This window comes from Coffea arabica, chromosome 8c (genome assembly GCF_036785885.1).
Source record: "Coffea arabica cultivar ET-39 chromosome 8c, Coffea Arabica ET-39 HiFi, whole genome shotgun sequence".
NCBI classification, from domain to species: domain Eukaryota; kingdom Viridiplantae; phylum Streptophyta; class Magnoliopsida; order Gentianales; family Rubiaceae; genus Coffea; species Coffea arabica.
Genome location: NC_092325.1, coordinates 25086024 through 25108351, shown reverse-complemented (window position 1 = coordinate 25108351; position 22328 = coordinate 25086024). Strand labels below are relative to the sequence as shown.

Below are 22328 nucleotides of genomic sequence, written 5' to 3'. Positions count from 1 at the left end.
TACCCGTAAAAATGGATACGGATACGGATCAATAAAATAAAAATCCGCAGGTACCCGACCCGCAGGGTATATTATATAAATATTAAAAAAATAAGGGTTCATCATATAATTTTTATAATTTTTAATTCTAAGTGTAAGTAAAGTGGTTCACAACCTCATATTCTAATCTCATATGATCCGCCTCTCCTCATCTTGTCTTAAAAAAACGAATATTCTTGGTGAAATCTGAACTAAAATGAACAAAACAAAGAAAAATTAGTGAAACTCTATCATAAAATTTGTTCATCCTTTTCATTCTTTTTCATTTTTATTCTACTTCCATCGATCTTTCTTACAAATTTTTCATCAATTCAATCAAAAATTTGTGTTAGGAGTTCCAATTTTCTATTAGCTAGACAATTAAAACATTTGTGTCTTTCATTTATTTATTTGTTTTATTGCAATTGTGTCTCTTAAATTTGTCTCCTTTATTTTAGTGCAAGAAATTTATTTTTCTTTTTCATCACCTTTAATGCAATAAGGTCTATTCCAAAGATGTAAGAAAGTTGGTGAAAATTTTTCAAGATTATTTTGATTATACTTCAAAAATTATTAGTTTTGTTCAATTCTTTTCCGGACTTGATTCCACAATCGACTCATTTTGGATGCAGTCTTGTACCATAACATCCTTAAGGAAGTTGGAAAAGTTGCCAAATACTTATTATCCTTGTGTTTGTTATGTTATAAATGGATGAAATGCGTGAGAATGGTGATGTACTCAAAATTATCATAAAATTTCATTTTATCTATTAGATATTATAATTCTAATATGTAATAAATTTATGAAATCGGTTTGATTATTGGATGAAATGTGTGAGAATGATGATGTATGAATTTTGATTATAATATCTCTACCAATGTTAATTAGAAAGCATTTTTTTATTGAAAAATATGTTGATATTAAGTGAAAAATATTTTTTACTGGAATTTTTTTTAGGGGCGGGTACCCTATGACCCGCCCCTTTTTATCAGGTACCCGAATAGTGGGTACTCGAAAATATTAGGAGCGGGTTAGGGTCGCAAAATGGCTGATCCGATATTTTAGAGTCGGATTAGCCAAAACTTATTAGGTGCGGGTACCCAACCCGTGCCTACCCCTAAATCAAATGACAAATGATGTCAATACACCTTCACCAATTTTGCAAGGGAAGGATTGTCGCACTGATGCCATCATTTCTTAAAACATATTTTTGAGTTGATAAAGGCTATCGGTAAGATTTGTTCATTAGGTGAAACCCCGAAGGGGCGCTTTTTCAAAAAAAAAAAAGAAAAAAAAGAAAAAGGAAAGAAAAGAGGAATAAATAATAAAAAGAAAAAAAAGATAAGATAAGAAGAAGAAAGAAAAACAACAGAAAATGGAAATGAAAGAAAAAGAAAATAAAATGACTGGTGGTAACCTTGGTGAAAACCCAAATGGGCGCTAAGGTAAGGTTCTTGAATTATCGATCAAGTTAGAAATGGAAAGTTGAGATTCAACTGCTGTGAAGCTGGTGACTAAGTTCGTCTGGGTTTCTCTTCGTGTTGAGGTTCTTCTGGCAATACCGAATTTCAGAAACGTGATATCCAAAAGGGTCAAATGCGACGTTTTCTCATTATAGAAAAACCACTCAAATTTGTATCTGAGTCTCCAAGTTTATTTTCATAGACCTAATGAGAGTCGTTTTTTCATTAAAAATCATTATATTATATTCTTGTGAATTTTATCCAAAAATTTTATTTTTTCATACAATTAAGCCAAGAGACAATCCCTATGGTTTATCGCAATTAGTGCGCAAGCGTATTTCTGATGATTTAAGCACCGTTGATTGAATACAGGTACTAACAGATCAAGAAGGGGACATACAGAGTTTTAAAATCAGACAATTTCTTGATGTCAAAAGACTTGCGTTTACAAGGTTCTCAAGGCTCAAGGGACCGCACGGTGGTGGCATTAGGTGTCGATGCGATTATTTTGTTCTCTTTTGCAGGATTGAATTATGCATGCCTTCTTGAAGAGACGGAAAACAACAATTATTCAAATTCGATCTACACTAGGGCAATTTGTATTACAAAGGTGACATTGATCATTTAAGTGAGTCTAATATTGATTCAGAACAATGACAAAAATCACTCCACACCTTTGGATTCAAATACATTTTCATGCGAACGTTTGTTTCGGCAGGTTTGGATTTTATCCCATTGATTGTTTTTATTTTGTTGGATTTGAATTTTATTCCACCAACCACGACAGGCTTGGATTTTATCCCACCAACCATTTTTATTTTGTTGGGTTTGGGTTTTATCCCACCAACTTCTATAGGCTTGGGTTTTATCCCACCGACCATTTTATTTTGTTGGGATTGAGTTTTATCCCACCAACCTCGACAGGCTTAGGTTTTATCCTACTGACCGTTTTATTTTATTGGGTTTGGATTTTATCCCACCAACCTCGGCAGATTTGGGTTTTATCCCACCGATCGTTTTTATTTTGTTGGGTTTGAATTTTATCCCACCAACAACCACGACGGGCTAGGCTTTTATCCCACCGACCGTTTTTTTTTTTTTTGTTAGGTTTGGGTTTTATCCCACCAATCTCAACAGATTTGGATTTTATCCTACCGACCTTTTTTTTTTACTTTGTTTTGTTGGATTTGGATTTTATCCCACCAATCACGGCGGACTTGGGTTTTATCCCACCGATCATTTTTTATTTGTTGGGTTTGAGTTTTATCTCACCAACCTCGACAGGCTCCGATTTTATCCCACTGACTGTTTTCATTTGTTGGGTTTGGGTTTTATCCCACCAACCCTTTTCATTTTTTAGATGTAGGTTTTTCAATCCATTAGATTTATCTATTTGTTTCAGTTTACAGTTGAGTTAGGCAGATAAATAATTTGGTGTCTATGTTTTTGTCTGAGTTTTGTATAGAGGCAAGCTATAGACACCAAAATTTTATCATTTTATTTTATTTTTATAATTTATTTGTTCACTTTTAGTTAAAATATATTTTATTTTTATTTATTTTGTTTCACTTCTATTTTTTGAGAAAAATCATTTTAGAAAAAAAATCAAAAATCAAAAGGACAGAAAAAGAAAATCGAAAAAAGAAAAAGAAAAATGAAAATAACAAAATCAGTTTAAAAAAAAAAATCTGCAGCCACGCGCGCGTCTCCTTTCTCCTGCTAGTACAAAAACCAGCAATGAATAGTACCAGAATTGTAGGCACCATTTCTTCCGTGTTTTCCACTCATTTCGCTCCGTTTTTTCGCTCCATTGGATCAATCCAGTATCAAGCCACCTGGCTTTGATCCAAACATCAGGAAAATTCCAGAATTAAGAGCCATCTAATGGCTCAAAGTTTTCCAAGAAAGTGCAGTAAATCTGCACCATTAATCTTAGGTTTTGAAGGGGTGTTTTGTGCCTATAAAAAGGCTCATAAACACAGAAGGACAAGGAGGAGGCGGCGGTCAGTGAAAGAGAAAGAAAACAGCAAGGAAAAAGAGAAAGAGAGAAAATAGGAAAAAAAAAAAAAAAGGAAAAATTTTCTGCAAAAAATTTTCGAGACCAGGCTGACGAACCAACTCGGTTCCGCGCCAAATTTCTGGGAAAAAACAGCTCCAGACTAGTTAAATCGAGGCTCAAAGTAGCGGCTTCATCATTGCTTTTCTGCAGCAACTTGCTCCTGACTTCGTTCCAAGAATCCACGCGGCTTCCATCAAATCCTCTTGTTTATTTATCTCTGTAAGTTCACAATCAAAGTTATGTACTGGACTTTATTCGAAGCCTATGAACAAAAGTTGTTTGTTTTCTTCTATTCATGAATCTGGGGGAAGTTTTGAGCTATGAACTTGGGTTTTCTGGTATTATTTCCTTCTGATATTAAAAGGGGAGAACAATGCCTGTGAAATTTAACTAGATTTAAGTTTCCATTAGTTATGCATTTTTTTTGTCTTTCGTTGCTTCCATTTCCTTTCTTCCTGTTTCATCTGTTTGTCCAAGAAGCTGCTTTCCTCAACTTGAAGTTGTGGAGCCATGGTTAACATTTTGGGTGATTTTGCTAGGAGGGTTTAGGGAAAGGATTTGTTTGTTCCCTAGAATAAAGTTTTGATTGTATTCCTTGTCATGATGCAACATGCGTGCGATTGGGTGCGAATGTTGGTTGGTTCAATGAACTTCTATAGCAAACCCAGAAGCTGTAGAGGAAAGCTTCGAAGGAGGTGCATGGAAATCTCCAAAAATTGCAACTTAACCCCTCAACTTTTGCCTAATTTTATCATGGCCCAAAAATTGGAAAAGTTAAACTTATTTCGCCCTTTTAGATTTTAATCATCTTTTTTATATTTTGATTAGTCTTCCGGGTAGATTAATTTTGGATTTTAGGTCATAATTGTGGCTTAATAATTTAGTTCATTTGTTTATCATGTTGGGTTTAGCAGTATGGTTTAGGTTTTGGGGTAATAATAGTTGGTTGGGTTTTAAGAGTGGGTTTGGTTTATTTCTTCTGGGTTTTGGCTTGCGTTAGGAGACCAGAGCCCATGCATTTATGATTGGGCTGATTTGGTAAAAAGAGTAGGCTTGACCTATTCTTTTTCTTAGGGCTTTCGGTCCAGGCAAGTGGCCTTTGGCCCAAAGAAATTCTGAAAATGGCCCAATGGCCTTTTATTAAGTGATCTGGTGACGAAAATTTCAAATCAGTCTCTGAACTTTTGAATAATTATATTAAGACCCTAAAAACTTTGATTTGTTCAATTAGGTCCCTATTTTAATTTCAATTTGGTCCCCAAACTTAATTTTTCTTTCATTTTGACCCCTAATTTTTGTAATGATTATAATTTGACCCTCAAAACTTTTTAATTTTGTAATTAGGTCCCTAATAGTTTTGATTTATTAAATACAAGTTGCTTTTCTTCTTTAATTGTTAATTATGTTTCATTTAAGTGATTTAATTGGTAGATTTCATGATTATTTTTATTTCTTTATAATTAAATTGATGCCTTGATAATTTTGTTCATTTTGGAGCATAAATAGGGTAAATCCAACCTCAATTAGCTACTACTTCAAGGGATGTATTTTTTTATTATTTAAAAATCTTTCATGTGCTCCTATGTGTTTTATGTGTAATTGCATGATTTTGAGTGTTTTCTTTATTTATTTAATTACTCGTTTTATTTAGCTCAAGTTTCATATATTAATTTTGATGATTATTCGAGATGCATTTAAATGCTAAATTGTAATAGATAGATGCTCAAGACATGCATTTAGCTAGCCTCTGTAATTGATAGGTTTTAATTTTTGTTAAAAAAAATGTATTTAGTTAAGATGAATGTAATAGTTAGGTTATTATTTTTAGAATTCCCCCCCTAAATTGTAGTTAGGGTCTCGAATGTAATAGTTAGGCTTTTATCTACATTTCTTTGCTTGCGTGCTTATGTGTTTATTCGCTTTCTTTAGGACCTTTACATCTAGATATCATGCCTACGTGTTTCATGCTTTATGCGCCTTATGTGTTTACTCATTTTTATTATACTTTATATGATTTATTTCATTATAATAAATGCATGACGTCACCACACTAGTCCAACACTAGTTGTGGTCATTTTTTTCGATTTCTCACTAGCCCAATGCTAGTGAGAACTTATAGATATGAGTTAGTCCAATGCTAAACCCTTAGGGATTGTCCACACGCTAGATTCACATTCTTTGCGTGACAATTACTACATTTCATGCATATTTTTTACTTTTTAGGATCCTTTTTTAAATTATATTTCCTCTATATGTATATCCCTTATTCCTATGTACGAAACATGACATTTAGACTTGCATTCCATTTAAGAAAAATTAAAAATAGGTTAGTACATTTGCTTGACTAGATTAGGGGAGTTACCCTTCAAATATGGGAAATGGACAAGTATGGTTTCTCAGCCTTAGTATGGTCGTATCTCCTCTATAAAAAGGAAAAATTAAGTCACGAATCTTAACTCCTGTACCCGTCATATTGCATTCCTTTCTTTTAGGTCATGTATATTTATATATTATAATTTTTTCTTTTCTTTGAGTCTCATTTTTACATATTCTAGACCTCTTCTAAAGAATCATTTGTAGGTATCACAATTAATGTGATTCGCACCAATTAAATTTTGAAGAGATATTTCGATACTTTCAATATTCACTAGGTCTAGATTTGCATCCATGTAGAAACATCTATATGTAAAAAGTTTTATAGGTTAAACTAAGAAAATTTTTGACTAAATCTTGCAACTAGTTTTGGTTAGGTTAAAAGGATGCGTTAGGTTTGGTTTTATCAAATCTTTGCCTTCTCTTTTTTCAACTGTGACTCCTAAACTCTTTTCTTTTATTTTTCGAAAACCTGGAGTCGTCTAAAAAGAGTTTCATTTATTTTTTTATTTAAGTAACACATTTTGGGTGACTTGGTACATCTTAACTTAATACCAAGTGGCGACTCCTATTTTTTCTTAAAAACCCATTTTAGACTATTATTTTGCGCCAAAACTGTCGCACGTTTTAAGTCTCATTTTAGGCCTTTTTTGTTTATTTTCTAAAAATCAAAAACTCATTTTCACTCAAAATTAATCAAAAATTCATTTGTATAACCCGTAATTTTATTTTTTCAAAAAATGGGGCGTGACAGGTCACGTATATTTATATATTATAAATTTTCTTTTCTTCGTGTCTCATTTTTGCATATTCGTGACCTCTTCTAAAAATTATTTTTGAACATCACAATTAATGTGATTTGCACAAACTAAATTTTGAAGAGATATTTTGACCCTCTCGATATCCATTAGGTCTAGATTTGCATCCATGTAAAACATCTAAATGCGATAAGTTTTATAGGTTAGATTAAGAAAATTTTCGACTAAATCACGCAATTATTCTTGGCTAGGTTGAAAGGGTGCTTTAGATCAAATCTTTGCCTTTCCTTCTTTCAACCGTGACTTCCGAACTCTTTTCTCTTATTTTTCGAAGACCTGGAGTCATCTAAAAAGGGTTTTGTTTATTTTTTTTATTAAAAAACATATTTTGGATAATTTGGTATACCAAAACTCGATACCAAGTAGCGACTCCTATTTTTTTAAAAAAATCCTTTTTAAACAATTATTTTGGGCTCAAATCATTGCATGTTTTAAGTCCCATTTTAGGCATTTTTCCTTTATTTATTTGTCCTCTAAGATCAAAAACTTGTTTTTTTCAATTCATTCATCTTTTAATAAATCCATTTTTTCTAAATACTTAGATTATTATTTTTCAAAATATGGGGCGTGATAGTATCTAATCTAACAAACATGGCATCCCTTTTGGTTCCTACCCAACAAAAAAGGAGTAAAAGTCTGAGTACGGTATTGTTTAAAGGATTAATCTTTCTTACACTAACAGTGTATACACTATCAGTGTTGGATGACTGACAACTACGCAAAATTTGAATTTGAAATTCAACTTTTGCACACATATCATGAATCCGATGATGATAGTGTATACACTGTCAGTGTAGGAAAGATTTACTCTTGTTTAAAACATAGACTCTAAACACTATCTGTTGGTTTAAAACCTCAAAACCCTATTGAAAACCCTATCTGTTGCTTTAAAACCTTATCTAAACCCTAATTCCTAATCTCTAAAACCCCAAAACACTGATCCTATTTTGGTTTGATCGAAATTTAATTGATTCAAAAAAAAATTTTTTTTGAATGCTTCCATGCCAAGTCAGCATGACAGCATTATCGGCGAATCATTGGCTGCCGTGTTTAGTTAGCAGATAGCCATAGTTTAGTACATGCAACTTGACAGAGTTACATTTGATGGACTTTTTTTTCCACCTATAATCTGAGCAATTAGCTGTGATTACTTATCCACAACCACAAATTTTGATTTCTTGAAATAATGTATTAATTATGTTTACGATTACTCATCTAAAATTTTGATTCTTGTTGAAAAGCCACTATGTCAATTATGTATATATTCACTCATTTGCATCAACTAACAATTCAATTTAAATCAACATAACTCTTTTTTTAAGTAAACATTTACAGCTTAATAATCTTGATTTGTGATCATACATACGGTTTAGATATATATAATTTCGGTTCTTTTTTTTTTGAACAAATTCGGTCCTATTGTTTCTACTCTTCCCACTATTTTTTACTTCTCTTCGTGCCAATTTGCAATTTGTGGTCTACTCCTGTGTATCCCCCATTTTTTGGGCACATAGAACATGGCCACAACTTGTCCAAGGGTGCATGTTCATTTACAATAATACAGTCTATATAATATAGGAAGCCTCATGTTTAGAACTCCTTCTGCCCGATCTTTGGTAGCTATTTCCCTCAGCTGTCCTTTGCCTGGCTCGTGCTCATGTGTTGTTCTCATCCCTTTCGTTGTTCCTACTATACAAAGCTAACTCAACTTTGCACCATAGATTAGTCTAAACGAGTCTGCTCAGGAATACAAAACGCTCCTACTATGTTTCTACTATGCCCCAAAGGAATACTGTTAGTTCCATGCATGTTGAACATAACTAATGAAAGTTTAACAACTCAGAATGTGTCCCGCTCAGTTAATATCAGAATGTGATTGAGCTTGGGTAATCGGCGTACATCAAAAGCATATATTGATAATGTACAAACTCAAATTCAAAATGAAGATGGATACTCAGCAATTTTCATTGATCATTAATACAATTGTACTCATATTTAGACTTAACTATCCATATTAGAATCATGCTATTAAATTATTTCCTTCCATTAAACTTGATTTACTCTTTTTTTTCCTGGTAGGGAGGACAATAACTAATTTAACCACATGTTAACATATGAAATAAATTATATAATTATTTCTAATTGACTACAAAACCTATACTTTAAGCAATTTGGAAAATTTATTCAATGTGCCATTTGGTTTACAAATAACATTTCACCATTATAGTTGGTCTAACTGAATTTGTTGTTCATAAATTCACCTTACTCATATTCAGACTTCACTTTTCATGTTTGAGATTATTTGTGACAACCCGTAAATTCCTCTTAATAATTTTCCTAGGGTTTATCCCCTTTAATGGCATGTTTTCTGCATTTTCTGGCTTAGGAAAAAATTTTCCTGGTGAATTTTATGAGTAATTATGTTTTTAAATGATTTTTCTAGTATTGGAGAGTTTTTGAAAAATTAAGGATATATATCGGACGTGGGACCCACTAGTGCGAAAAGTTCGGAAAAAGTCGGCCAATTAGGTTAAGTTTCGGATACTGGTTGAAATTTATCGGGTGTTAAGAGATAAGTAGAGGTTGAGATGTGATTGATGTGAGAGAGACTTAAAGGATAGAAATGCTTTAAATGTAGTGACAAGTGTCACTTGGTGAATGGTGGCACTTGTAGGACAACTATTCATTTTCTTGACTTTTTGACCAATTGCTTAAATATCTCAAAAATCACACAAAATTCATTCTTGTCTTCAACTTCTTGGCCGGCTCTCTCTCTAGGAAAAGAAAGAAAACTTCTCCAATTTTCAAGCTTCCAACTAGCTCAAATCCTCCAAAACAATTGCTTAAATTTGTTTCTACTCCATAAAATCCCTCCATTTGGTGCTAGTAAGTGATCTTGTGGAAGTGTTCAAGGAAGCTAAGGTGTCCTACAACTCTCCCTCTCTTGTGTTCTAGGTAAGTGGTGTTTGAACTTCCTCCTACACTTAATGAAGCTTGAGTTGTGCTTAGTGGAAGCTAAAGTGATGACATTTGTGATTTATTTCTTGCTTTTGGATGAAATGATGAAGTTTTCAATTTAATGGTGATTTTTCTGGTTTAATTTGATCATGAGGTTGGGGCTGTCCATGATGGTTGGAAATGATGTTTAATGACTCTAGTAGGTGTAAATAATTGGTAATTGCAACCAATTTTGGATTTGGAAGGAAATGTGAAAAGTTAGGGTTTCATAACCCCCTTTTCTGTCCGATTTTGTATCATATGGTTAGAGACCGAATTGGCCTTTGCTTAAAACATGAAAGTTGTAGGTATTGATGTGTTTGAGGTGCCTGTAAAATTTTAGGTCATTTGGAGTAGTGTAGAGTGAGAAATGTCGAAATTACTATTGTTGTTCTGGGTTCATCAGGATGGCAGAACTGCGCCTGTAATTGGCTGTTTTGACTGGAATTGCTTTGGATTTGGTTGTTGAGGTCTTCTGATGAAATGTAACTTGATGTCTTAGCTACCATATGCCTTTGGAATTTCCGAATTTGGACCTGTACAGACTAAGTTGTACTGATTACAGCAAAATGCAGTTTGCAAACCTGTTATTGCGGTTCTGGTTTGGTATTTTGCATATTTGACCTAGTTGTGCTAGGAATTTGACTGAGTGACCTTCTACATTGTTGTAGCCCTGTTTCTTAGCTTCGAAACGGTGCATCTTGCACCCTCATCCGATAATCGTAGTGAAATCGGTGTCATTACCGTAAAATGAGGACAAAACTGTTTTTTTTGGGCCAAAGCTAGTTACTTTACCAAAAATTTCTGGTTGCCTATGATGCTTGTATATGTTTATAAAACTCTATTGGGATTGTGATTGGCATTGTTTTATGACTCATTATCGAGTCTCATTGTACTTGTTTGCGTGTTCTAGGGCGTGACGGTGGTTCACGACGCACTTTTGACCACGGTGTATGAAACATCACTTACTTGATTGGTGAGTATACTACTCACTTAAATGTTACAATGTGGCTTTGTTATATGTGAATTTGATGCCTTGAAGGCTTATTTGGCTATTGGAAGTGATTGAGGTGAGGGTGTACTTGACCGCCCTCACCCCCTTGTGATTCCATTCATGATTGTTTACCGTTTTACTGAAATACTGCACTTGCTATATGAGATATTGAATTCCATTCATGGAAAACTGATTTGGTGTCGTTTGGACGAATATCCAACGGCCTTACTGTATTACTGAGCTCGACCCCGTAGGTAGTCAATTGAATCGAGCCGGCGAGGGCTTGGTCGTGAAAATTGACATGCCACGGGGACTGTACTGGGGAATCTTGTAGTAATGAGACTCTTGGTTCCGGTATACTCGAGTATTATCAAAAGCTACTGATTGGAGTGCGGGCCCGGTTGGGGTATGTTTGGTGGAAGGGATGGGAGTGAAGTGGGTTCTACGGTTGGTACTCATAAACGTTGACGGAGAGTCAATGAGATTGGATCAAGAATGTAAGCGTGGAAATGGTCTCTTGAGAGCCGTCCGCATCCTTTTACCGACTTGTTTTACTTCTTAATTGTGTACTTGAAATGAAAGATTATACTTATGTGATCTTTGTTGCTTATGTGGTAGTAACTCACTGGCCTTAAGCTCATTCCGTTCCATTTGTTTTCCTTACAGGAAATGACCACTTTTGAAAAAGGTTGTGTTAGTTGGTTGTCAAGTTGAGCTCATGTAAATGTATCTTTTGGATAACTCTTTGAATGAAACCCTGATGTGTATTGGGTTCAATTTCTTTTGATTGGCAAACCGAACATGTATATCCATGATGAATCGTTTTGATATGCCGCTTTGGCTTGTAAATGTTACATTTCAATGTATATATGTTTGGTTGATATTTGGTTGGATTTCGGATCAACTCGTATTTCAAACGGCAAAAGAAAAAATTTGGCTACTCTCGGCCTAGTATCCGGAGTCGGACGTGGACGGTACTGTTCATCATCGGCTTCGATTTTCATTTTTTTTTATTTTGTGATTTTGACTTGTTTGCGCACATTGGTGAGTTCCGGAACGTATTAGATCGACGTAAACTGATCTGTAGTCCTGGCGAGAGTTGGGCAGGCAGTCCGCTAACCCCTTTGGTTCGCCTTAGGGGAATGTGGGGCTGTTACATTATTCTTCAAGAATTTGGAGCAACTAGGCAGATTTCAAAAATTTTCAACATTACTTGACTACAAAAATTTCAAATTGTTTTCAACCTTCATTCCATAATTCTTATTCTTCAAGTGCTTATAAATTAATTAGTTCATTGCAAACAAATTAAATTATTATACCTTGGTTTGAACTGTGTCAATTATTGTTATGATCGTTCATCTATCTATGCGACTTCACCAATTTAATCAATTGTGATTCCAATTTAGACTTTGCAAAACAACATTTGTTATTCATGTCCATTACGATTTCTACGTCATTACCACTATGTACTATATGTTTATAATTACATATCTGCATCAGAAAACAATTTCAGTCTATTTCAATCGGGTTTGATCACTATTATACATTACACTTTATACTTGTAATCGTTACTTGTCATCGATTTTGACGTCAACGTCACTTGATTGACAACATCTCAATTATGTTTTCCCTCAAACATTTGATTTAGTATATCCACTGTCTACTGCTATCTTAGTTGAAAATTATGATGTGGATTATGTTTAGAATTACTCATCTACAATCTTGATTCTACTTTGAAAATAACTATTTCACTTATGTTTAATATTACTCTTCCACAATTTCGATTTCGATTTGAAATCCAATATGTCAATTGCTATTATTGAAACTCATATCAAATCTCAATTTTTAGTTTAAAAGCCACTATGTTAGTTATGTATATGATTGCTAGTGTACAATTTTGATTCCGATTTAAAAGCCACTATGTCAATTATGATTATTGATATTTTCATCTACAATCTTCACTCCCATTTGAAATCTACTATGTCAATTATGATTATCAATATTCATTTACAATCATAAATTTCTTTTCTCGGAGTACTCTGTCAATTATATTTATGATTAATCATCTACTATTTTAATTATAGTTTGCAAGCCACTATGTCAATTATATTTATGATTACTCATCTACACTAAATAACAACTATGTTCAAACCTTCATAACTCTTTGATTAGGTATTGATTTATATCTTAACAATGTTGATTTGTCAGATGGTTTTTACAAAATAATTAATGTACTGCCTAGATTATTCTAACTTCAGTTCGTTTAATGGTTTGACAAATACTTTTTATTCTTCCCAATAATTTTACCTTACTTGGCGCCAATTTGGACATGGAGGCTATTTCCAAATTACTCACAAATTTAGGATGCAAGGCAAACATCACAAGTCAGTCCAAGGGTGTACATTTGTTTCCATTAATACGGTCATAAAATACAGTCGATCCCTTCTTTAAATCAATTGTGCCCAGTCTCTCATTGATCTTTTCTTTGTTGTCTCTTGCTTGTGTTAAACTCAGACTGGATATTGACTCGACTAAACTATTGAATTAAGGTTCAACTGGTTGGATCAGTCGTACTGTTCTAAAAAATCTACTAACATCAACATGATGTCATAATTATTTTATATTTTTATAAGTGTCAAAAATATTGAAATTAATTTCATTTATATTCGGCCAATCATACAAATATTTCAAAAATATTTGACTTGTAATCAAATATACACCTAATAATTATGTATAAAAAATGTAAATTCATGACTAAAATATGTCCATTCTCCAAAATTACTTGAAAAACTAAATTAAAACAAAATAATGCAAGTTGGAATCACTGATGCTAAATTGATAAGATAATATGAATGAAAATATCTTGATTTATAGATCGTTCAGTAAAACGAGTGATTTGGTTTTTCATACTAAATGGATTGCGTTTTCTTATTCCTATTAATAAATGAAAATGTTACGATTTAGATAACTCAAATTATGTTTCAGAAAAACAAGAAAGAAAAGTTTGAGAGCCGGGTCACCCAGTCAAACCAGGTCACTGATTTAACCGATTTTTGACAATTTTAACTGATTTTTGACAAAAAAGGATTTTGTGCTACAAATCAATTTAGGAAGACTAGGAGGGGATCACCACGCAATACGCGATGTTAATTTCATGTTGCCCAGAAAATGCCCAGATTTTCAAGTGGAAATATCATAAATCATATGCATTACATTTAAGTTGTTTGGTTATAAAATGATTAAGCTTTTAAATAAGCAATGTTGTAAGAAAATGCGAGTAAATAAAAGTTTGCATGTAACGTGGTGTTGAGAAAAAGAGTGAAAAGGAAAAATCGAGGTGTATAAAATTGAAGCTCACCAGTATGGTTTTGATTCATGTAGAAATGGGACGATGCATTGGGATAAGTAAATGCGAGATCTAAAAATATTAAACAATAAGTAAATGCTATTCATTTTTTTGCTATTTTTCTGTGGAAGATTGATTATTTTTGCTGTTTTTTAAATTTACAATAAGCATTGACTTTGATGCTGTTTAATTGTTTCTATATTGTTTATTGTAATGTTTGCATGTAACTTGAAAATTGGAACAACTAACGTGACAATATTGGACAGGAGAATGGAAGTGTGATACATGGTATGGAGTAGGTGTACAATGAGAACGAAGGGATTGTATATCTTTGAAAGAGGATCTTCTGCGATCCAATCTGTCTTTAGAGTCAATGGAAATGTCTCGTGATCGAAGTTTATTGTTGGAAGAATGGAATAACCAGCCGACGAATAGAAATGTGGAATTGTTAGTGTACATGAGTTTCATGGTAGAGTAAATAAAATTAATTACTGATTATGTGAAGGAAATTAGTGGCAAGAATAGATGTTAGGTATTTGTAATGTACTTGCTGCATGCATAATTTCATTGCAATGCAGTTGAATTTAGCAGGAACATATAGCGCACTTCAATGTAAAAAAAAAAATTTGACCATGTCTGATGAAATGCTTGAAGAGAAAAGCGAATTTAGTTTATTTCCAAAACCATACTAAAGAAGCTAGGGACAAGTAGGACCATCAGAATAAACTCTAAAGATACAAGACCATGGAAAGACTCTCTCGACTCCATCATCATCAAATATTAAAACTGTGAAGGTAGTCGATGATTCTGGAACGAAGACAAGGACTTTATTGTGCTGCAACCGATGCTGAAGAACGAAGTTTCTCCAATTTGTTTTTAGTTTTTTTCCTTTTACACCAATCTCTGTAAGTTTCTCTCCGGTCCTAATAAGAAGCGTTGGAGTTCTTTGTTCATTAACAAAATGATTGATGAATCTTGGGATTTTCTAATAGAAATGAATGAAAGTCAGATCGGAGAAGATAATATATAGAGTTGGTATAAAGGAATGCAGTAAGACAGGGAAAAAGAAAAGTGCAAGGATAGGTTACCAATGTGTCTGGTGTTGCTGTGTTAAAGGTTTGATAGAAGGAAACCGAATCAGTGAGGTTTTGGGTTAAATTCGGTTTTATTGATGAAGCAACCCATTGTTGAATTATCATAGAATCTGCAGTATCTGAAGTTATTTAGCAGCTAATAAATTAGAGAGAATTTTGCTACAAGTAACTGCATGATATAAAGCGAGGCATAAACTGATCGTGTGCATGATCGGCACCAGTCTGCAATAAATTTGGCAATGGAACTATCCAAGATAGGTAAACTTGTTTTTGCAGCTCAGAAAAATGGATGACATCGAAGATAAGATCGCCGATATGCTGTAGAAGCAACATATCATGTCTGTTAGTGATATTTTCATGGAAATATTCATCCCAACCTTCTTTAAACGATCGATCACCGATCACGACAGGCTATTTATAGATTCCATGTCTGAGAATGATTGTATTGCTCTGATGCTGATTAAGTAATAGTTTGAATTCAGCAAGTAGAATCTGTGTTTTAGGAGAGAAGAATAGGAAATGTTGAATGAACTTATATGATTGTACTGTATATCTTTAACATGTATTTTCCATCACATGAAAGAAAGAATTGTACCTCTCCTCTGCGATTGCATTTCAGCAGAAAACAATAGGCCATCGAGCTGCTGTTTGGTAATTCATAGGTAGATAAACCTTCTGCCATTGATCTGATTGGAAAAGTTAATAAAAAAAAGTGTCAAAGATGTAATTATATGTAGCCAAAGAAAAGTGCCAAACGTTAGGAATAACTCAGGGAAAGAAGCAGGAAAGTTAGCTTGTTGTTGTGCTTTGTCTGGGATGGATGATCTATTCAAGTAGTAGTTATATATAAAGAACGGACGTTTGATATTTTTTTTTAATAAATTTTTTTATAGTTAGTCTGGCTCTCATTTTTCATAGGTAAGCGGATTAATGATTTGTCATATCTGTCTTCCCTAAATTTATTGAAGCTTGAACAAAGGAAAAAGCTGTCTTCCTTAAATTTATTGAAGTTTTAACAACCACACATTTTAAGGATAATAGATTCCCGAGTATAAGCTGTTGGGCGGAGTAAGTGCAGGTCATAATAGTAGGTGTGGTATTCAATAAGAGAGCTGTGTATAGGGGAAGACTTGAATAGGTTCTGAGAAAGGAATTATGCAATATTGATGTATAACAAATAGTGCATCCATCAAGAAGTCAATTACAAACTGAATAGAGCAAAAGGCGAATTAAAAGGATGCTGTAACAAGTACATAACAGTTGTAAAGCATCAATCCAGATACATAGTGGTTGCTGATTGCAGTTTATCAGCAAAGTTAAAAGCTGCCAAATCAAAAGGAGTTTAAGGGGTATCGATGGACAAAATGACATCTTTCATTAATACATCAATGACCCTTCTAACAATGTATAAGCAACCTTGCAAAAAAAACAAACGATAGCATGTTAGCCATAGAATCTAAGAAGTAGACGGATGTAAAACTCAACAGCAACAAGTTAGTTTAGTTTTTGCTTCTTGCTAGAGCTGCAATCTGCATTTTCATCGTCATCTAGTTCAATGCTTTGAGGTTCATCAAACCTTTCAAATAGGCGAACACAAATCTTTGAACGAGCACTATTTTCTCCTACGAGCAAAATTTTTTGATATGTCATATTATTCATTTGTAGTAAAAGATAAGCATAGAATAAAAACTAGCCAGTTGCTATTTACCTGGAGTCCCCAGTTGTGTAGTGTTAGATTCTTTGCCAGGAAAAAGGAGAGACATCTTTTGTTTGACTTGTTAACTGGACAGAATCACCATTATCATCAATTTCAGAGTAGTATATATTTGTGCAACACTGCCTTGCATCAGCCAGTTGTGTTTGCACAGGTTTGATGTGAAGTAGAAACGTTTTTGATTGAAGCTCCTTATGGACAAACTCGAGTGGAAGTTCAACATTCTATTAAGAGAACGAAAGTAAGAGTAAAAATTGTATAATACCTTCAGCACTAAGATTTATAGGTATGAACCTCATTAAAATGTTGCATTGCTTCTAGTGTATTAAATGTCAATAGCTTCTCTGCTAATTTGCCAAATACTGAAGCTGGTATCACACCAGTGCTATCAGTCAAATCGATATCAAAGCAGCATCTGAAAATAGGCACACAATATGCAGGAATTTATTTTTTGATTGGATCAGTATCAGATAACGACGAACAGAAATCAATATAGAAAAGATATAATATTTAGTACCTAGGCACTGCAGGATGTTTCTCTTTGCATGAGTTACAAGTAAACACAACTTCATAGTCTGCTGCTGTAGCTCGGCAACAGTTTTTACAGTTCATGTACCAATATTTCTGGAAGATGTGTTCAAAAGAGATCTGTGCCTTCACCCATATAGTCTAAAAGACGAGCAAGCATGAGTATAAAAAGATGATCATAAAAAAAATGATCATAAACGAGAAAAGTATGGAAAGGAAGGCAACATTATACACTCCCAAACCTTTTGCGATGAAGTTATGTTACAAATCCAAGTCATTTTTTGGTCTAATTTTAATGACAGCTCTGGATTATATTTAATATAGTCTTTTTTTTCGACAATCTCTTTAATCAACCTAGTGCTCCTCAATGCCCTGGGTGGAAGGAGGCATAAAAAAAGTTAGAATTGGAAGACAGAACAACATTTAAAGCTAAACTGTGTAGAGAATGATGATTGAAAATTTATTGTACCGGTTCTTAAGTTCTCTTGCTTCTTGTATAGACGGATCAACAAGAATCGCCGAATCAAACCAAGCACCAAGTGTGACTCCTATATGATGAAAAAGAATGGAGAAAGATTTGTAGGTGTTGTAGGCAAATATGAAAGGATAAACGTTAAAAGTGTTAAAAATCAAAATGAGAATAGACCATTATAGTTATGCACTTTGACTCTGCGAGCAATGATCACAGGATAGTTGTGAAGTTTAGATAGTATTTCTTATCCCTCATTAGCCAGGAAACTATCTCATAGAGACAATAGCACTGTCTGTGATCTGTATTTGTGATAAGAGATAACAGTCACAGGTTGGAAAAAATGACTGCAGAGGAAAAGAAGGAGAGGCAGTGTGAAGTTTAGCTAAACTGAAGATTAAAGTCCTTACTCTTCATTAAGCAGGACAAATTTCTGAACATCTGATTACCTTGAGTTTTTGACAACTGTTTTCCTCTCAAGTGCACAAATCACGACTCCTAGCACATCTATGAATAACAGAGAGAAGGCAATTATAAAAAACTTGGTTCAGAATGTAAACATATCAAGAGTAAAGCATTGAAAGACTCACCCACTAATTTAGTTTTGTCGTCCATGTAATGAACTCAATCAGTAAAGTTTAAATAGCAGAATTTCACAGGCATGACTTCATCATCATTAGCAACTTCATCAATGACAGTTTTGCTACTGATCATCCATTGAACGATAAGGTCAGATGTCTGAAACTTTGGCTGTATAGGTCTAACCTCAGCATTGGAGATTCTATACTTTTTATAAACCTGCAAGATCTGACTCATTCTAGGAATGTCATCATTGAAGATGATTCCTTCGACTCTTGATCCCTGATTAAAGAGGTGAAATTAATACAGGATTAAGAGAGCAAAAGAAGAGTGCACTTAAATGATTACATCTAAAACTGAGCAGTAGTTTTGACTAACCTCTGAATCATAGAAAACAAACTTCTGTTTTCTTGTTGGCATTTCCATTGAGCTTGTGACCTGCTGCCTTTCCTGAACAATGATAATGCAGCTCCAATTTTTCATGTGAGGCATAATATCTCGCATTGGCAGCAAGTTAGCCATCCTATAAACACATAAGTTTATGCATAAATGAATAGGAAGTAAAAGATCCAACAAGACAGTAATCTAAGAATAAGAATGCCATTTTGGTCATTGTCAGACGACTGAAGAGGTATCCTTGGAATAAAAACTCTTTTCCCTCGATGATGCCCAAAAACAATCTCGGCAGAGATCGTGTGCTGTCCGAGATCTCTGCATATTAACTTCGTTCCATTGCATAGACCTTCAACTGGATTTAAATTTCTTAGAAGCATTAGCGGACAATTTTCTTTCAACAACAACTTATGAGGAGGAAAACCTTTAGGATTTTGAGAATTGAGGAAGTCCTCATAATCACCTTGGTGCCGCTGATCAACAACAGTCTTGTCTGAGCTAATATAAGTTTGAAAGTTTCCAGGAAATTTCCTAATCATTATTTTATTGAGTTTGTCAACTGAGCTATTTTTAGGAGCAAGAATGCACCTATTTATCAGGTTATAAGGATCCTGCGAGTAGAGGTTCAAATCTGGAAAGACGGTTTCTAATAACCTGTGTATAAGAAGATTCATTCATAATGGAGGTACAAGGAATAAGAATAAAAACGAAAAGAATTTGATTATATGTAACTAGCTAACCTATTTAAAGACTCCTCTTTATCGTAATAAGGAATAACTATATCTGGTGATAAAGTTATTTGACCCTGATTATCGACAGGTTCCCTTCCCTCTCCTACTCTTAAAAGGAATTGTGAAAATCTTGGATCAAACATAGCTCGCATGTTTTCTGTGAGGTTGATTTTGTGTAGTTTATGCCACAGAGGAGAGATGGGGAAGGTCAACTCTATGAGAACCTTTTTAGTCACTTGCTCAATGACAAGTAGAGTCTGTTGGAAATCGTCGCCGAAAACTACTATCTTTACTCCAAAAAGTAAATCTGAATCCATTAAATCTTTTAGCAATTCGTCAAATGCTTCAATTGTTTCTCGCTTAGCCATTGAAGCTTCATCCCACAAAATAAGTGTAGATTGAGAAAGGAGTTTTGCAGCAGAGCTTTGTTTACTAAGCTGACAACTCTTAGTTTTCGAGAAATCAAGTGATATCTTGAATCTCGAGTGAGCTGTCCTTCCACTGGGAAGGATTGATGCTGCAATTCCAGATGTTGCTACTGCAATCGCAACATGGTTTTGCTATCGTAAAGTGGCAAGAAGTGTCCGATAAAGGAATGTTTTACCGGTGCCGCCGGGGCCATCAATGAAAAAAGCTTGCCCTTTTAAGGAAAAACATGCTTTTAGGATCAGATCATAGGCATGTTTTTGCTCAGAATTCAACTTCTGAGCCAACAACAGATCCTCAGGTGCTACTGCTAAGTTTGTTTCACTTTCAATCTCCTTTGTTAACCTTTTAGGGTAACAACTCGAAAAATCATCGGAGACAAAGTGAAAATCAGCAATGCTTTTGCCCATTTGTTCGAGTGAGCTGTTAAGCAGGACCTTTGTTCTAATTTTAGGAGAAGAAAGTCCAGTGGACAGTTGCTGGTGCTACTAGTCAGCAGAGAGTTCGAGTTCAACTTTTTTCCAAAGCGACCTAGGATCTGTTGGAGAACAATAGACAAGGAGAGTGGCAAACAATAACCTTAACGAGGACGGCATTTGAAACGCAATTGCCTCCTGAAGAGTGTCCTCTATGTATGCATCAGAATACAAAAGTCTGAGAGCCAAAGCGACCTCTCTAAACGAAGCTAATTTTTGTCCATTAATAGTCAAAAGGTCTTCAAAAAAGGTCGGTCCAGCAATGTTGGTTAAAAGCAACATCAAATAATACCTTTCTCCTTCTCTTGGACTAACAGTCACCATCCTACCAATCACCTTTTGACGTTTCTTTCAGTCCACTCTTTATATTTAGTAGACCAAACAAAATGTTCAGGGAATTCTCTATAGAAGCATTTCAGGTTTTGGGCTTTTTGGTTTGTTCTGTTCATGTGGAAAGACTGAGTTAACATTGTTTTAGAAAAATCAATTTTACTCAGTAATTGCAACAACTCAGAATTCTTATCAAAGGAAACAAACTGCTGGTCTGGAAGGTGAACTTGAAGAATGTAAACTGCTGGAGTCATTTCATTGAGCCTAAATTCATAAATACGCCAAAAAGCTTCTGGAGGCGAAACCCATCTACCTTTCTGGAAATCTTTTATTTCATCAATATCATCAGCTGATTCACAAGAAACAATCTTAAAGCTCACCAGATCATGTCCTTTGAAAACATACTTATACAAGTAGTTCACGAGCTTAAGAGTACAACAGATTTCCACATTGATGTGGCAATCAAATAAAGCAAGCAGGAAAGGGTTATAAGGGACAACCCACCTATTATCAAGAGTAAATCGGCGAACTCTGACTCTCTTGCCATCATCTCTTCTCTTATAATATGGATAAGTATCCTCACCATGAGTCGTTTGAGCACAAAAGTTTTTTGGATAGCAATTTTTGTAGACTCCATCTCTCATGCAAGGGCAAGATTTATCCATGTCTCCACAAGGGCCATGGATCATATGTTTTACAACAAGAGCATATAAGTGAGGATATTGATCTTTGTTGGCCAACTCAGCACAAACCACTTTATCGTATGAGTCCGGATTAAGTAGCTTATGACCAGGTTTTAAGATCAATAATAAATGGGCATGAGGAAAGCCTCCCTTTTGAAACTCGATCACATAAGCACATGCAGCAACTTCACCAAAGATCTGCTTATTCAGAATTTCTGTTTTAAGTATTTCAAATTTGGCTCTAAAAACTCTAGCTAGAAGGTCTGGCCGATCTTGAGGTTTTTCATGGTATTTCAAATTCTCTTGAATCTCCTTCCACGCTGGATTACACGTCATTGTAAGGAAAATGTCCGATTTTCCATATTTTTGCACCAGTGTCATTGCATCAAGGTAATGGCGCCTCATATCCCTTGGACCGCCTATAAAGGAAGCTAGCAAAAGGATCTTACGACCAACCTTAGAAGTAGCAGTTTGGCCAATAGAAATACTGTCAAGAACTCCTTGCAGAATTTCAAACCGTATTTTCTTTTGTCAATGTCTATGGAAGTCGAGCCTAGATGTTTCTATCTTGACATAACCATCAACCGAAAACTGCTGTAGCAATCTAAGAGTGTGCAACAACATCGACTCATCATTGTCCCTTATTTGAAACCTATAATAGTAGTACTCCCTAGTTGACATAGTATCTTTCTCTGATTTTTCTCGATCAGCAGCTATAAAGAAGGGAAATATTTTGTACATGATTAGGCGATATAATGCAATGGCTAGATTTAGTAGTTTATAGCAAGGGAGGAATGTACTCGCCTCTCTGTTCTAAATCAATTAACTCTGATGAG

General features: G+C 34.4%; 2 protein-coding genes and 1 long non-coding RNA gene across 3 annotated transcripts; 1 reads left to right on the top strand and 2 right to left on the bottom strand.

Moving 5' to 3' along the window:
- Window positions 1-3486: 3486 nt before the first annotated feature.
- Window positions 3487-11664, top strand: LOC140013287 (uncharacterized). The gene is made up of 3 exons (XR_011820361.1): window positions 3487-3760; window positions 10643-10705; window positions 11390-11664. It is a non-coding gene; the product is annotated as an uncharacterized lncRNA (long non-coding RNA).
- Window positions 11665-20491: 8827 nt separating this feature from the next.
- LOC113705844 (uncharacterized) lies at window positions 20492-20803 on the bottom strand. The gene has a single exon (XM_027227751.1). The coding sequence runs from the start codon at window positions 20801-20803 to the stop codon at window positions 20492-20494; it is 312 nt and encodes a 103-aa protein (XP_027083552.1).
- Window positions 20804-20811: 8 nt separating this feature from the next.
- LOC113705843 (uncharacterized) lies at window positions 20812-21897 on the bottom strand. The gene has a single exon (XM_027227750.1). The coding sequence runs from the start codon at window positions 21895-21897 to the stop codon at window positions 20812-20814; it is 1086 nt and encodes a 361-aa protein (XP_027083551.1).
- Window positions 21898-22328: the final 431 nt, after the last annotated feature.

What these genes read in the sequence shown, in the direction of transcription:
- LOC113705844 (XM_027227751.1), bottom strand. Translation starts at nt 20,803, where the DNA reads ATGGTGACTGTTAGTCCAAGAGAAGGAGAAAGGTATTATTTGATGTTG.
- LOC113705843 (XM_027227750.1), bottom strand. Translation starts at nt 21,897, where the DNA reads ATGAGGCGCCATTACCTTGATGCAATGACACTGGTGCAAAAATATGGA.